This window comes from Schistosoma haematobium, chromosome 3 (assembly GCF_000699445.3).
Source record: "Schistosoma haematobium chromosome 3, whole genome shotgun sequence".
Lineage (NCBI taxonomy): Eukaryota > Metazoa > Platyhelminthes > Trematoda > Strigeidida > Schistosomatidae > Schistosoma > Schistosoma haematobium.
The window spans coordinates 9,420,956-9,439,172 of NC_067198.1; the positions used below are offsets into that span (position 1 = coordinate 9,420,956).

The following is an 18,217-nucleotide window of genomic DNA, read 5'->3' on the forward strand; positions in this document are numbered from 1 at the left end:
ACGATAAAAAAAGGACGAAAATAATATCATTGATTGAGCGATATCCCAAACACTTACTAATTGCATTATATTTACATAATCTCTGAATTATTACTTCTCAACATATAAATATACACCGATCTTAACTACGTTTATTCATACACATTGTATCCCTATTCTCCTGATTATGATTTATGTTACGTTTCGAACTTTACAAAATAACGTATGCTAAACATTCGTTAATATTTACTTACTTACACCTGTTAACCCTCGTGGAAGAACATAGGACGCTCACTAGCATTTTTCATCCAAATCCTTCCCGGACAATCCTTTTCACTTGTCTTCGGTTCCTATTCATTCTTTTGATGTCTGACTCCATTTCCCGGCACAATGTGTTCTTCGACCTTGCGCTTTTCCGTTTCCATTCACAATTTCAAGTTAGCGCTTGCTTCATGATGCAATTTGGTGATTTCCTCAATGTGTATCCTATCCAATTCCAACGTCTTCTCCTAATTCCCTCTTCAACTGGAAGTTGGTTTGCTCTCTCTCACAGTAGACTGTTGTTCATGGTATCCGGTCAACGGACATTGAGTATGTTGCGTAGTTAATTGTTTATAAATACTTGTACTTGTTTGGTGATGATGATGGTTGTGGTAGTTCTCCGAGTTTCTACTCCATACAATAGAACTGTGTTGACGTTCGTATTGAAGATTGTGATATGGATGTTGGTTGACAGACAATTATTTTGAGTTCCATATGTTTTTCAGTTGTAGGAATGCTACCTAAGCTTTACCGATCCCTTCCTTTGCATCCAAATCAGATCCCTCTTGTTTATTGATGATTCAGCCATACCATTTTCGTGATGAACATGATACTAATAAACCACTAAGTTGAAACTCGATAATCAATATTTCCTACTACAGTTATTTTGATATACAACACGGTTCTCATCTTGTATCATTTGTGAATCTGTTGTTCATCATATTAGAGTAATTTTATCCTTAGGTTAACGTACATCTCGTTGTACATTAATATGTTCCTTTTATTAGTCAGTGTTTCAGAATCTTAACCCAGTGAATTGCATTTCATAATGTACTTAATATTAAGTTAGTACCGGACAGAATGATAACCTTTGCTCTATAAAGTAAACTATAGTGTATAATTGAAGTTACAAAATTCTAGAATCTATAATTAAGAAATCTTTTTAAATGTTTATTTTTTCGGAGTATCACAGATTTTTCACACTAAAATTTCTATTATATCATACGATTTTTCTTAATGTTTAACCAAACTGAAGTAAAATCTGAGTTGGTATAGTATCAAGGTTATTAGATGATCAACAACCTTCGAATTTGAGTTTGATTTTAGTTTTCATCTGTTTTTCACCCACATACAATGTTTGACAATCAAAGTTAGCGGCAAGAGTTTCGACATTTTACATTTTCATTGGATAAATTTCTTATGGACATTATTCCGAATAGAAAATGGTGATCTATAAATGACACTAAGTAGTGAAAGAGATTCTCCCTACTAAGATTAGACATGGGTAAAAAAAAACTGGCCAAAGCTGAAAAACTTACGGCATTTTCCATGTACATTAAAGTATGCACAGTACGACTGTAGTCTCTAACCGAGTGCCTGATATTTAGTAGTTTCACTTCATGGATGAACCTTAGTTATGCGATTACTGTAAACCAAGAAGCACTGGAGAGCTATCTCATCTTTGTATGTGATACTTCACTAATGGGCATTCATGACCCTCAGGGATCAAACTTAGATCATTCTGACCATCTGTGGAGTGCTTACTCTTCAAACCACTGAGTTGGGATTCATTAGTTTACATTTCTAGCTTCAGTCAAGTTAACACTGTTCAATTAAATATAAAATCTGTCTGCATCCACCCATCTATGGTTTGAATCAATATGATGTATATCCGAATGATAAATGATCACAAAATCCAAGCTAATAATAAAAAAACCGAATAAATTAATGTATTCACATTGAATCTTTACATTGATGTTTAGGATTGCACTTGATCAGTCGCTTATTGGTATATGTGCATCCTATGCGGATTGCCTTGATATGATCTTAAGTCACCAGCATTCTAAGCAAAGATGGATAATGGCTAGTAATGGAATCTAGGATGCACGTTTCGTCCTATTTCGGACTTAGTAGCTAAGTGGATATCACATTGGCATTTGAAGCGAACAGTACTGGGTCGGAATCCCAGAGTAAACATCAACTCTCAGATGTAGATATGTCCAACTGACGAGTTCCAAATAGAACTATCTATCTTTGCTTAAAATGACTGGATAACTTGTTTAATTATTACACTCAATGATATAGGTCTCATTCTAAAATAATTTAATTCAATGAATAATCATTAAAAAAGTAATAACTTCATATATTCATCTTTTACGTATATGATTATAGAAATTACCGTGAAAATTCTTTAAAAAAAAAGAAAGAAAAGAAAAAAAGTAAAGAAAATTGGTCATAATAACACAAATCAATTATGTTTTTTTTTCTCTTAGCAGCTAAAATCTGTACATGTTCATTGAAAGACTGAATAAAACAAACAAACATACAAGCAAACAATGAATTATTTAGTCATAAATAATATAGATTTCACTATATTAAACCATTATTATTATCATTATCATTTTATAATGATAATACTTTGAATTTTATTATTTTGGACAAAACTACCAAAAAGAAAAAAGAGAAAAAAACACAATTGTCTTTAGAAAAATCTGTTTTTTTCTTCCTTTTCTCTCTCCCTCTCTCTCTCTCACACACACATACACACTCTCTCACACGCATACACACCCTCTTTCTCTCTGTTTTAATAAGTTAATTATTTATTTACCAATGACAATCATAAATGAGTTTTATATGAAACATGGAGAACAAATACATGTCAACACATACATACACACACACAAACAAACAAACACAAGACATGTCCATTCATGTAATTTTAGATAAATTATTGAATAATGTTGTCAAGTATCATTGCACAGATATAAATTTACCAAATTGATCATTGGTCATTTCTTGTTTGATTTTTTTGTTACAAGTTACTTTTTTCTTTCTTTTATTTTGTTTTTCTTTTCTTTTTTTGTTTTTTCTTTCTTTTTTTTTGCAAAAGATTTTTATGATTCAATACTGTGAATAATTATATGAATTGCATGAATAAATAGAAACATGAATCAATTCTATATGAAGTTAATGGATATAGAAGAATTTTTATTATGAATAAATTTGATGTTCTACAAAGATTTCATGCTTAAATTAGTTAGCAATAAAGCAATAATGAAAGAGGAGTTTTTGTGGATATTATAATAACTGAATAGTTGAATACATGAATGGAGTTCAACTGAGTCTGTTGTGATATAGTAACTCACTGATGATAATGGTAGACGATGATGCAACTTCGTGGATTGGTTGAAATTAAACATTAACACCGTTGGATGCCGGTTAGCTCAATGGTCTAGTGGTTAGGCGCTTGCACGCGAGACTGATAGATGTTGGGTTCGAACCTTGCTAGGCGGGATCGTGGATGCGTACTACTGAGGAGTCCCATACTAGGACGAAACGGCCGTCCAATGCTTCCATGTTTTCCATGGTGATCTAGCTTCAATTGACTCATAATTTCAACTGTTAAATTAATAAGGTAATAATTATAGCTTTATACTATGGAATGACTGTGGTTAAATAACCACTAATAACAAGAAAGCAATGAACCCCTTCCTCATTACAGTATGGTACTTTTCAATAATGTCTATCTTGACGCCATTGGATATTATACCCAAGACATTAAAGTTATAGATTTGCATTGTTGAGAAACCCCATATCAGGAAAAAAAGTGTTTAGTGTTTCCTGGTTTTCAAAGGTTCTTTAGCTAAAATTATTCTAAATTGTAAATTATAAAATTTAATGATTTCCATAAACCCTTTATAACAATATAACAAATGTAGATCGGTCAGAGATATCATGCTACATCAGGATATTCACAGAAAATTGACAAAACGAATAGCAATAGAGTCATAATAATAACACTAATGGTGTAACGATCGTAAGCTTAGGTACAGTATATCAATCTATTAAGTTATGCAAACTATCATAGTACATCCGTAAAATATGAAAAACATACATTGAATACATCATTTGCACATTCTCCTTGAGTTATCTTATACATACTCCATCATTCTTTCGATTCTGTTGTTATTCTAACTGTTGACCTTTTCCCTTTCTTTTCTCCACATTTTAATCTTCTACTGGTAAGCATTCCACTTTTAATATCTACTACATACCACTTATATCTGTCCGTATAAGTAGCATACTCCACAATGGTGGTAAAAATGCAAAACATATGTAGGATATAGTTTAGAGTAAAGGGTGAAATCGCTGAATAAAATGAGTGAAGTAATGTTTAAACTCATTATCTAAAAAGATATAAAAAGTGAATGTATTCGATCTATTAAAAATGATTTTGAACTGTATAACCTGATGTTTTCAATCATTGGTCAAGATAATCTCCCTTACCTGAACGAAATATTCTGTGAGTCTCTTAGCCCATCAGCCCAAAAAGTTCATAAATCCATTGATTGATATCATTCAGTAATTTGCCAGCTCCAGGATAAATTATGCTGAAACGAATATACAGTACATGGTATGAATGGTAAACGATTAATAAATCTCATACTTTTCACAAGTTCAGTAACGCTATTGGTCAGACGTGTACAGATTTTCAAAATAGTCTTCCTACTATGGAGAAGGGTGATAGTTAATCAAATTGATTTACATCTAAAGAGCTGTTCACATATGTTAATCTAATATGTGAAAGATGCAAGGAAAGAATAATTAAATAATTCAGATAATTAGTTATATTTATTAGTTGTGGTTTAATCTCATGATATTGCAAGTGTAGTTCAAGTAATATTTAGTTTAATGTATTTAAACTTGAACTAATGATCAATGTAAATGGAACATATAAACATCAGTGTATTTGGATATTATTTTATTATTATTATTATTTGCTTTATTCAATATTATATTTTTAGTACAATATAGAATTCTCAGCACAAAGTATTTCAACAAGTTTCCGTTTCTTTCTTCTTGATCGGTCCTGCCGATATATATTGGGTGATCGCCAGTTAGATGTTAGAAGTCCAGTAAATGAACATCTGAATAATGTACATTCTTTTCATTGTATATTGCCATCAACCACATTGTATCTTATTGAGTTATTTGTAACTTTGACAACGAAATGTTGTACACTCTTCAAAAATGCACCAGGATATGCTATGCGATTAATAGACATAATGATATATTAAAACAGACAAAAATAGATAACTTGTTGAAATATCGAGATGGCAGGAACAGGTAGCCCAGATGCTCAAGCAGGCCGCCTTGTTATCCTAGTTATGATCTATTTATGATTTCGAATAAATCTTCATTAAATTACTACAATCTCTACAAGACCCCATTCTGATAATAATAATCACCTGCTCACTAGTAACTGACTTCACGATGGGGTTTCCTGGAGTTCTAGTGAGAATCCCTGATCAATGGAGTTCAACTGGGTTTGTTGTGAGTTAGTAACTCACTGATGACAATGCAATTTCGTGTATTGTTTTAAGTTAGACTTTAACACCGTCGGATTCCAGCTCAGTAGTTGGAGGTTAAGCTCTTGCACGCGAGACTAATGGAGACCAAAGATCCTGGGTTCGAGTCCATTTGGTGCGGGGTTGTGGATGCGCACTAGTGAGGACTCCAGTACTATGACGAAACGGCTGTTTAGTGGTTCCAGGTTTTCAGTAGTGGTCTAGCCTAGATTGACTCATGAATTCAAGTGTTAAATCACATTAGATTTGTTTAATTCACAATAATTTCTTAGTCATACTATCTATTCAATCAACTGTTCTTAATTTACGTGGATAATAATTTTTAATAGAACAATCCATAGAAATTACTCTAAGTATTTTCGAACTACTTATGAGTAGATACATTATATTTACGATTTTAATTACATTCCATGTGAACATTAAAATGGATTCTTTCTATTATGAAAATGAACGTGAATAAGAATTTATGGATAAATGCTAAACTAAGCTAGATATTGGAGTAATGAGTTAATACCGAAAAGTGGAAAAAAGACTTCCTTTTTTAGCGAATTAAACCTGTTAATAAGGAAGAAAATATTTAATTCAATACTTACAATTGATTGATCACTGGGTGATGATCAATGTCATATATGTCAGGTCCTTTTTAGTGCAGATCAAATCCTATCGACCATGTTGCAATGTGGCCACTAGTCTATGTGACTCGACATTGTCTACACTATGTTGAGATAAGATGGTACTTGGAGGGTAGTCAATAGTAATCTACCAAAAGACTCACAGAAATATAAACGCTTCTAACAGTGATTTCCTGTATTTTGTTATAAAATAACTTTAGTTTTTTAAACTGAATAATCACTTTTACAAATAGCCAGCTATGAAAACAAAATGAGTAAATATATTCTCAAAAGTGTTTTGATAAACAATTTCCAAAACCACTGGGTTTTATTTGAAACCAGTAAAACTAATGTAGATAATGTTTAACTGTTTACTTATTTCAAAAGTACATTTATTACAATCAAGGCATTATCAAGTAGACTTGAACCTACACTCTATTATCTTAGCTACATGATTGGAAAACAAGAATAATCAGACTCCAAAATAGTTGGGTGATGTAGAAAATTACTCCGCTGTTAGAAATAATATGCATAAACCATGAAGTTAGTGAATAATTTATCAATAGTTCATATTAACTTATGATGATCAGAATATGTTGTGGGCTCTTAAGAACTAAATGTCCTATGTTTTTTTTCTCTGTCAGTGTTATGTCTCGAGACGCTGATCAACATCACGAGCTTAATTCGCCAATCATAATTTCTCATTAAAACTTTTTCTACCCTATGTTCGCTGATACAATTATAGTGAACTGCCCTTAGCCTTAAGCAATGATATTTTCTGACCTGTGCAATTGACCTTGAGCTGACGTAAGTTATACCTCAGTCGGTTAACAATATTTCATATCTAAGGAATGTTGCATTAAATTCGTTTAACACAACCTAGAAATTTGTTACATTCTCAATGAGGTCCGATGAAACGTTTTTTTAGTCCAGGAAACATTTTAAAAATTATTGAACATTCAAGTAATTCTCTTAGCTTACATGATGACTCTTTGTATACTGATGATGTTTTTAAAATGAACATTTGGTATCAAAAACAAAATTTTCAATACGTTCAAGTACCGACATTCTAATATAGATGTTATTTTAAAAAGATTAATAGTACTTAACTGGTTCCATCTCCACTTGTACCCCTTAGATGGTATACTGCCAGTCCTGAGCCCGGATAAAGGAGGAGAGATGTGTATGGGTTTATAACCTCATCCTGTAGAAAAACGACCTTATTGTAAAGACACTGATCAGTTTCATCTCTGATGGCCTCAAAAACATATCATCTCTGACAGAAACATTACTCACCTTTAATAATAAATATATTTATCACTAACTTCTTGATCACCTGATAAATGTATCAACTTTATTTAGGTCAATTAATCAATATACTTCATAACATTGGCCAAAAATAGCAACAAAGATTTGATCCGACTGAAGTACAATCCTATTATGTAAAAGTTACTGCTTACCTATTCTCCATACTTTTCACTATCAGCTTATTCCAGTTTGGAAAAAATTATTAATTTAAATTCAAACAACCCGTTGGTGTATTCTAAGTTTGCATAGCATGCATATACGATTTTAGTGTACACGTCAGTCTATCTAAATCTTTGATGTTCACCTAATGTAAAATCCGTCACAAGACAAGCCCTCACATGGAATCCTCAAGGCCAAAGGAAAAGAAGAAGACCAAAGAACACATTACCCCGGGAAATGGAGATAGACATGAGAAAAATGAACAAGAATTGGATGGAACTAGAAAAGGAGGCTCAGGACAGAGTGGGTTGGAGAATGCTGGTCGGCGGCCTATGCTCCATTGGGAGTAACAGGCGTAAGTAAGTAAGTAAGTAGTGTCATCTAAAATCATAAATGTAATCAAGTATTTAGTGTTATGAGGTAGTCAGCAAGAAATCGCGGAACTAAGTTTCTTTCTAGTTGGTATTAGTTAGCAAGATACATCTATAACCCTGATTGGACTTACGGTTAATTGATTTGAAAGCTGGACTTTCTTGCGTGGAACTGAAAGCCATGAGTAGAGAGGGCGCGGGTACGAACTTCTAAGGAGTCCTACATGAGGATGAAACTCCCCTTTAGTACTTCCAGGTTTCCATTGATTATCCTACATATATCGATTCTCAGTCTCAATAATAATCATTTGGTTTTTATCCTAACCGCAATTAATGTAGTTTTAAGTAAATTAGCATCATAAAGCAAATTTATAACATGTATGGTCTATTAATCCTCGATTTGTCTCATTTTCATTACCTTATTATTTGGTATTTCTTGTGTATAAAATTATATTAATCGTTTAAAGATCCCCATCATATTAAAAGACTAATATTTAAACAAATATTAGCCTTTTAAAATTATATTACTTATTAAGATTGAGTAACTTATGTTATTATCAATCATTTTTTGAACAAATAGCTCTTCATTATTGTTATTTCTAAATATTAAATAAATCTGTGAATTTAATCCGGTTAGTAATTCACTTGTTACCCCACAACAATCTCAACAGTCATCTTCGTTTTTAGTTCGCTCGATAGCCATTTGTTTATTCGTAAGCGGTTCCTTATTTTTACGTGTATAGTTGTCATTTAAATTTGTTGATTACAATTGTGAAATTACCACATCTACTTAATCCCACTTACTTTATCGTATATTTAATCAATAATCTTTTTCCTAACTCCTACAGAAATCAGCCCGTCATCGGTCGTACAAAGATGCGGGTAGACACCTTAGAAAGCTTACAAATTGAGATTAATAAAATACATCTGGGCCACCTGTTCCTGCCATCTCGATATTTCAACAAGTTATCTATTTTTGTCTGTTTTAATATATCATTATGTCTATTAATCGCATAGCATATCCTGGTGCATTTTTGAAGAGTGTACAACATTTCGTTGTCAAAGTTACAAATAACTCAATAAGATACAATGTGGTTGATGGCAATATACAATGAAAAGAATGTACATTATTCAGATGTTCATTTACTGGACTTCTAACATCTAACTGGCGATCACCCAATATATATCGGCAGGACCGATCAAGAAGAAAGAAACGGAAACTTGTTGAAATACTTTGTGCTGAGAATTCTATATTGTACTAAAAATATAATGTTGAATAAAGCTAATAATAATAATAATAAGTTATTAATAACAGTAGAAAGATCATTTTCAGTATGGGACTGTGGAAATTATTAAATTTCATTAAAATCATGAATCGATCAATATCAGTTCAACGGTGGAAACATGGAAACACTGGATGACCGTTTCATCTTAGCATTTGACTCCTCAGCAGTGGACTGCTGTTCAGAGATTCCAGGTTTTAATTGGTGGTCTAAGATTGATCCGTAGTGAATCATTTATTTGGATTTTAGATTTTATGACTGGATCATAAGTTTGGTCTGAAAACTTGAGTGGACTTAACAATGTCTTTAAATACACTTATCAACTGGATTAAAATTCATTTTCTCTTAATAAAATGGCTTAAAACTTCATCAAATGTCGGGAGTTTCATCAATTGTTTATTCAAAAGCTATCTTACCAGTTACGTGAAAGTGAACAACGTTATATACTGAGGTACTAGATAATATTGTAATTATGAAAGTCTGTGGAAGTTTTAGGGATGTAAGTACTAATCATGTTTAGTGGAACTCATCATGTACGTTGAAAATGAATGAATATACATACGAAATTCTATATCTTTCTACCAAAATTTAAGGCTTATAAAACAGGTAATTAAAGCTACTATATATATGAAATATGCAGGCCCTATCATATCATATGGTTAGAGCTCATCAATATATGGATCATTTAGGTTTTTAGGGAACAAATTTCATGTGGGTTATTCTATTCTATACTCATAATATTTTGCTATTTCATTATAAATTTACCATAATTCAAAGGATTAAATAATAAATCATATCAAATCTATTAGAAATTTCCCTTAGGCATACTATGATATTGCTTTACCCTAAGAGTATTAAAGCTAATGAATAAGAACTAAATAAAATAAATAGTAGTATTAACTAAATAAAATAGAATTTAGTCATTTCGTGGAACCCAATACCTACGTTTTGTTCTGTTTGAGACTTATCTATACCCTAGTACTGATATTCACATTATGAATTGAGTTCAGTACCTTTTCTTTTAAACATCAACGTTATGTTGATTAACATATTGAGTTCAGGTTATCACTAACTTGCTCAACAGTTATAAAGGTATTAGTCAAGTTTGATCAATCCGTTGTTGTTGTTATCTATGGATCCATTTGGTTCGCCTTTGTTAAAGAGAAGATTGCTTCGATATATCAATATAAATATTGGTATCTAGGTACATTCAGCTAATGAGTCTCGACTAGAACGAAATAACTATCCTAAATTTTATAACAAGTAACTATTCAGTTTACTCAAAGCTTAACTTCTTTAAAATCACCACTTTCCTCCATCAATGATTTAACTTACTTTTCAGCATAAAAATTAGTGAATTTTATAATACAAACTAATTAATAATGTAAGGATTGTTTTGTAAATTTATCTCAATTTATTATTCCATTCTCAAGATAATACTTTAAATATGAAAAGATTGACATCCTTCACAATTGATTGATAATTGGGTGGTGATCAATATCATGTGAGTCAAGTCCTTCTTAGTGCAGATCCCGGAGTCGAATCCGTCAGGGAGCACCAGTTTCCCCAAGATTACAGGTACGCCTTGCTGACGAGTGTCAAGTGGCACCTACAACCATCATCCGATTGACATCCTTGTTTAAGTGGATTGTGTTAGTTTAAAATTGAACTATTGGCCATTACTATAGAATAAAGGTTAATAAACGAATTCCCGTTCATTTATAATGTACGATGTTGATGTTGACAATATTATTAAAATATATAATAATGAGATATTTAAAAATCTCACAGAGTTAAATAACTGCTGATTTCAGAAAACATACAGGATTCTCAGTGGTAGTTATGATCGTCTGAATAAATAATTCTTGTTGAGTCAGTTAGATTTAGCTTCTTTTCAGTAACGGTCATATATTTAAATGGATTTGAAGGGGGACTTTTTTATGATTTCTAGGTAAATGTTGTCTCAAACTACTCTAGACTGAAGAGATGTTGAATAAATTTGACCTGCTGCTTCATTACAGTTTGAGGATCTATAACAATCCAGACCTATAACCTTATCAATGATTTAGAATCCAGGACCTAGAAGTCAATCAGTTAACAAGATACTTTTGACGATTGAGTTGAAATTCATTGTGTGCTAACTATCCACGTATGTTGGGGAGTCATCTAGGTGGATTTTTTATTTATCTCTTTGAAGATCATAGTCAAGCTTGAATTGTTTCGGTTTTCCATAAACGACAATCAACAGTGATCACTAAATCTAATAAGTTGATCAAAACTCAAAATGCCAACCAGCAACTAATCAGTTGTCAATTAAATGATACTGTATTCGTGGCCAAATCTGGAGTTCTCGAATTTGATCTGGAATAGGATGATAAGTGTCATTTGTCTAAAAGTGTTAAACCAGAATGAAACATTTATCAAACACCACCTAATTTTCATCGGTTTTCCACCTAAATATCAGTTCCCGATGTAAATCACCACTAATTTTTCAGATTATGATTTAGGTCTCATTAAATCTTGTAACAAAGGGCTACATCAAGGCAATCCTCTCGGGTATTATATGTACCAAGAGAGACTAATCAACTGCAGTTCTGATTATAACAACGGAGAATTACAATCTCTTTCTTCACATTTCCTCCAGGACTAGGATCAAGTGTATTTTATTTCAAACACCCACGGGTAATCTAATTATCTGCTGATTTCACACAACCGATACAGTTTAGCAGCCGGTATGGCTATTAACTTAATTTGTAATGTGTTGAATTATCCCGTTGTTGATATTCAGAACTGAATTTCGATCTACTCTAAATTTGATTGCTAGCCATAATCCATCTATTCTATATACACTTGTGAAACAACTGGTTCCACACAAGATTCACATATCTCAACCAAGGCTAATCAAAATTAAGTTCTGAATATCAACAACAGAATAATCCAAACCATTATAAATGAAATTATAATTAAATTGTTAATCCATGGAGATAAAATATATTTTGTTAAATATTTACCAAAAATAAATATCTAAATCAAAAACTTATTAATCTCTACAACCCTTTACTGATAGTTACCAGGTACTCACTAGCGACTAGCTTCGTGAGGGAATTCTAGTAGTCCTGGTGAGAAGCTGTGACCAGTAGAAACAGGTAGAAACAGGTGTCTACCTCAGTACAGTCAGTCAGTAACAATGTAGAACCTCGTACGTACGTACACCAGTTCAAGTTGCCATAATACATTAGCACAGTGATATAATTGTCGATTCAAATCCCATAGTAGTAGAGGTAGTAAAAATATAAGCAGTAATCGAAAATATTGTGGTTTGAAGATTTTATTCAAGGAGTATGATCCAGTGAAATAAATTTGAAAAGAGAAAAAATAAAAGGACATGAAGAATTCGAGAGAACACAAAGAGTGGATGTACCTGCATAATTGCAAACGATTTGGAGCCATATCATTCAAGGTTTCTAACCATCGGTTTCTATCATCTCGCGGATCCCAGCTATGTAGTCTACATCTACCAACATGGTTCAGTCCACTTGTCAGTGACTTTATGGATTTGTACCATGTTTTTGTCTGGTCGCCCCTAGCTTTCTTCCAACCTACTCCTACACCATGAAACATCGCTCATCGAGGCAGTCAGTGGTTGTGGACACGTAGTAACACATGCCCCAGCCATCTCAATTGGTGAATTTTCACTATTTGATCAGTTGGCATGCCATCCTTACCTAGTATCCATTTCCTAACAACTGCGTTACTTACTCGGTGGTCCCAGAATATACTGGCAATGCTTCGAAGAGACCTCAGTACGATGGAAGGTGGTCGCGCAACTTCGTGAACTGGTTGAGGTTAGACATTAACACAGTTGGATACCGGCTCAGTGGTCTAGAGGTTAAGCGTTCGCGTGCGAAACCGAAGGCCCTGGTTTCGAATCCAGCGAGCGGGATCGTGGGTGCGCACTGCTGAAAAGTCTTACAATAGGACGAAACAGCCGTCCAGTGCTTCCACGTTTCCAATGGTGATCTAACATCAATCGGTTCATGATCTCAATCAAAAACTTAATAATCTCCACAACCCTATACTGATAATTCTCAAAAAAGCACACAACAACAAAAAAAAGCATAAAACATTTATTGATTGGACAGAAACTACACTTTACTGGTTGATGCAGTTATTTCTATTAAATAAAAATAATAAAATAAACGAATCAACCCAGAATAGATACGCCCCCATAAAACAGGAGTATTTATGTGTGTATATAAACTTTTTTATGTTGGAAACAAACAACCAATTACTTATAAACAAATATTGTTCACAAAATGATAAATATCATAGAAACGAATATGTATGAAGCATAGAAATTAATTTAACCTCATTATCACTTCATAAATGATCATTTTGTCAATCTATAAACAAATGAGATTTTAGTACTTCATCGAACATATTCAACATCTTTTCTTAATTTGGACTACACTCATCATCTGATGATGTATGATCGACTAATTTCATTCATCTATTAATATTATAAAATATGACTACTGTAGAAATGACTAGTACTATGATTCCTTTAAATAATACTGAAGCGACAAATATAACATCGAATTCATCATCATTTGAAACGAATCCATTCGTGATTGACTTAACTAAATCATTTCATGTGATCAATAAACCATTAGCTGTATTTTTATTTATTTGTGTATGTATTGCTTGTTTATTCTTTATTATTATTATCCTATTATGTATACGTGCTTGTATACGACGTAAATATGTTCCAAAAGTATTACGTAAACGTCCAAAAGGAATATATGTTGATGAAATACCTGGTTTAACACAAAATATTGAACAATACAAATATGGATCAATTGAATATTCATTAGAATATAATATAGATCGTAGACAATTAAAAGTTGGTGTATTACAAGCGAATAATTTAATTGGACCAATCAGTTCTGATACATTAGATCCATATACAACAGTTACATTAGCTAAATATGATGGACATAATTTACGTATTATTGGTAAACAAGAAAGAACCAATATAGTATTGAATACAAATCGACCAGTTTGGAAAAGAACATTTACATATGATGTAGAAGAACATGATGTTAATCATACTGTCATTATATATGAAGTATTTGCCCATGATAGTATATGTCAAGATATGAGTATTGGTAAATTAGAAGTATATCTTAAAGATGAAGATTATAGTGAATATGCTGGAAATATTATAGAACGAACTGGTTGGTTAACAGCTGGTACTATTTATAAATTTGGTCTTGGTGAATTATGTATTGGTGTTGGTTATTATCCAAATAATAATTTACCACATATTGATGTATGTATATATGAATGTAGACAATTAAATATAGATGAATATTTACCTAAATCAAAACAACGTGAATTAGATATATTAATTATATTAAAACATAAAAAGCATATTGTTTATCGTCAAAAAACGCATAAACGTAAAGAATTAATTAATCCATATTTCAATGAGAAAATTAGTATCCCTTTGAAGAATAGCAATGCCACTACTACTAATATTACTAATACTACTACTAGTAGTAGTATTATGAATCAAATTGAAAATTTTCATGTTTTATGCCAATTAAGACATGTGAATCGTTTACATATAAAACAAGTATTAGGTACTGTGCATATTGGATTAGATTCATCACAAGCAAGTGGAATAAAACAATGGGAAGAAATGATTAAAAGTCCATCAAAAATACACGTAATGTGGCATTCTATTGTACCATCATAAAAAAAATAACTAAATTGTTTCCTATTGTTGTTTTATTCTTATTTTGTTATTTAATTCATAATGAATGTAACTATGTAACTTTAATTCGTTATTATTAAATGGAAAAATACAAGTAACCTCTTTACTATTATGATAATGGATTGTTATAAATCATGTTATTAGCATTGTGATTCATTGAAGAAGTGGCTTAAACTAAGTCACGAAACGTTGGAAAGTCTAAGTTTTCTACTCATTGGGACATTATAAATATATTATTTATTTATTATAATTATTATTAATATTAATAATAGTTATGTTATGTAATTAATATAAATCAGGATCTAGTTACTATATATATTACTAATGCACTGTTTATCATTTGAAAACCAGTGAATGAATGACCCTTCAATGGAAAGTTATTTCAATGGTTAAGATCATGAGTCAGTTGAAGCTAGACTACCATGGAAAACCTGGAAGCACTGGACAGTCGTTTCGTTCTATTGTGGGACTCCTTAGCAGTGCGCATCCACGACGTCGTCCCCTGCCAGATTCGAACCCATTATCATTAGAATATATATACGCTTCCATGCCTATTCATTGGTCTAGAAGTTAGACTCTTATATCCGGAACTGAAGGTTTAAGATCCTATCTCCTGTTCGATAATAAATGTGTACTAGTGAGAAGTTCCATATTAGAATGAAATAGCTGTTCAATCCTTCCTAGCTCTCAATGGTCATTTATTAACAAGTTTTAAAGTTGATAAAGATTGTTAAATCTCTAAAGATTATCGATTTTAAACACAATTCAACTGAAGAATTTCAACTGAAAAATTTCAACGTGAAATTCTTTCAGTAGTGAAGACTGATAAGTTTAATAAGGCTCGAATCATGGACCTCTAGATTTCACGTCAAAAGCTCTACCTTCAGATTACTTGGTTGAATGCCAATTCAACGCTCTGAAATCAACATGCTCAATATGAGACCATAAATTAATGTATTCAGTATCTGATTGAGTTATAAATGTTCAGTGTTAAAAATTTCCATTTTCGGTTGAAACATGTATCCAAAATAATCTGGTTTTCAAAAGCTATTTAACTAAATTCAATTAATCATGTGAATGGAAAAAAAATTACGATTCCTTGTAATAAGTTCCATGGTGTTTAAGTTTTGCATAATGTAAAATATAATTCAAACGCTTCATAGAACATAATGGTTCATATTGATTTATTTTCTAAGGGTGATATCAAACCCTAATGTTCCCGATTACTGCTTATACTCTTACCGCCTCTACCACTACGAGATTTGAATCGACAACTGCATCTCTGTGCTAATGAGGTGTGGCAACTCGAACTGATGTACGTACGTACGAAGTTCTACGTTGTTACTGACTGACTGATATTATTCGGTTGACTGGTCTGACAGTTCTGAACGGAACTACTTTTATTTTAAATCAGTTTTAAGTATAATTTATAAATTCATTATATTGTTCAGCTTTAATGATATACTTTATTAACTTTGAAGCCATATGATAAACTACTACACACTTCTATACTGTAGAATTCGTTCATTATTAGATGGATTTATCAACCAAATTTTAAGTCTTTTAGGCTCGGTAAAACCTTTATGTAATACCATTATGTCTACACTTTGCAAGTGTATATACTTAATTCTCATTCTTTGAAATCTTATTTGTTTGCATAAGCAAAAATGCACAATTCATTCTTCTGCATGCTAATGTAATCTTCAAAGACCTAAACACTTATTTAACAAACCAACAATCGTGATTTGGTCCAACAGAATTGATATTGGTCCACCATGGTGCTTGGTACCTGTGTGGTTGAGCCACAGGATTGAGCTGTGCTATTCAGATTGTAGCGTTAAAGCCTATACAGTGTCTGGTTCTCCTGCTAAACGGGATTGAGCTGTACTTGCATGGCTTAGCGTCACCATTTACGATTATGATTCTGAATATCTTAATCCCAAATCTCTTAACAGGAAGCATTTTCCCTGACAAGTTCTTAAATAAACGGTTTTACTGAATGGCTGTTAATATGAAACTTAAACCCATGACATCCTGTTAGTCATCAAATAGTGTACAGTGTGATCTAGCTAATCTTTTCATTTACTGTTTCAAACTAATCATACGATTCAGTTTTAGTGAACAATAAATTCGATGAAATGTAATTGAAGAAATGATGAAATGGATTTATAGTTCCAGTGGAAGCTTCTAAATTCCCACTAACAATTTATAATTGATTGATCACTGAGTTGAGACCAATGTCATGTATGTAAAATCCTTCTTTGTACGAATTTAATTCTGTCAATCAAGTTACAATTTGGCTACCAGTTCAAGTGACTCCACATCGTACGAACTATGTTGAGATGTGAGATGATAATTGGAAAAAGTGACTGAATAAACACATATTGGTTAAAGAAGATGACACAGTGTTGTTTCACAGACAATGTCTAATAAAAGAATCACTGAAAGAAAAAAATAACTGTATAGTCAGTACTAGTTAAATATAAACCATATCAGTGAGGTTAGCTCCAAATTTATGTTAAATTTACACATTTCATTAATTTTGATAAGTAGTGTACATAGTATGTCATAACCTGTTCATGTCTCGATTCAGCCTGTAGCTCTTCTAGAGTTACTGCCAGTCTTAAGCCCGGGTAAAAGAAAAGGGTTGAGAAAGGGCCGCACTCCTACAATTGAACTCAAAACAACTGTCAACCAGCATCAAGGTCACAATTTTCAATAAGAACGTCAAGACAGTCCTACTGTACCGATCTGAGACGTAGAGAACTACTACAACCATCATTAAAGAAGTACAAGTATTCATAAACAATTGTCTACGCAGCATAATCAATGTCCGTTGACCAGATACCATGAGCAACAGCCTACTGTGGGAGAGAGCCAACCAGCTTCCAACTGAAACGGAAATTAGAAGACGTTTGAAGTGGATATCATACTTACTTACTTACTTACTTACTTACTTACTTACTTACTTACTTGCTCTTCACTTCACTTACGCGCACTACTGCCCGCACGCGCTCACTGCTCGCTCGCCGCGCCCCTCGCGCGCCACCACCACGCCGCGCCGCGCGCTTACTTCACTTGCTTCTTGCCTTACTCA

At 32.5% G+C, this 18,217-nt stretch overlaps 1 protein-coding gene across 1 annotated transcript; it reads left to right on the forward strand.

Annotated features, from left to right (window-relative positions):
• Nucleotides 1-13,869: 13,869 nt before the first annotated feature.
• MS3_00004964 (uncharacterized protein) lies at nt 13,870-15,370 on the forward strand (the record flags this gene model as incomplete). Its single annotated transcript, XM_012938789.2, has 1 exon — nt 13,870-15,370. The coding sequence occupies one exon, from the start codon at nt 13,870-13,872 to the stop codon at nt 15,100-15,102; it is 1,233 nt and encodes a 410-aa protein (XP_012794243.1). The 3' UTR covers nt 15,103-15,370.
• Between the last annotated feature and the right edge of the window lie 2,847 nt (nt 15,371-18,217).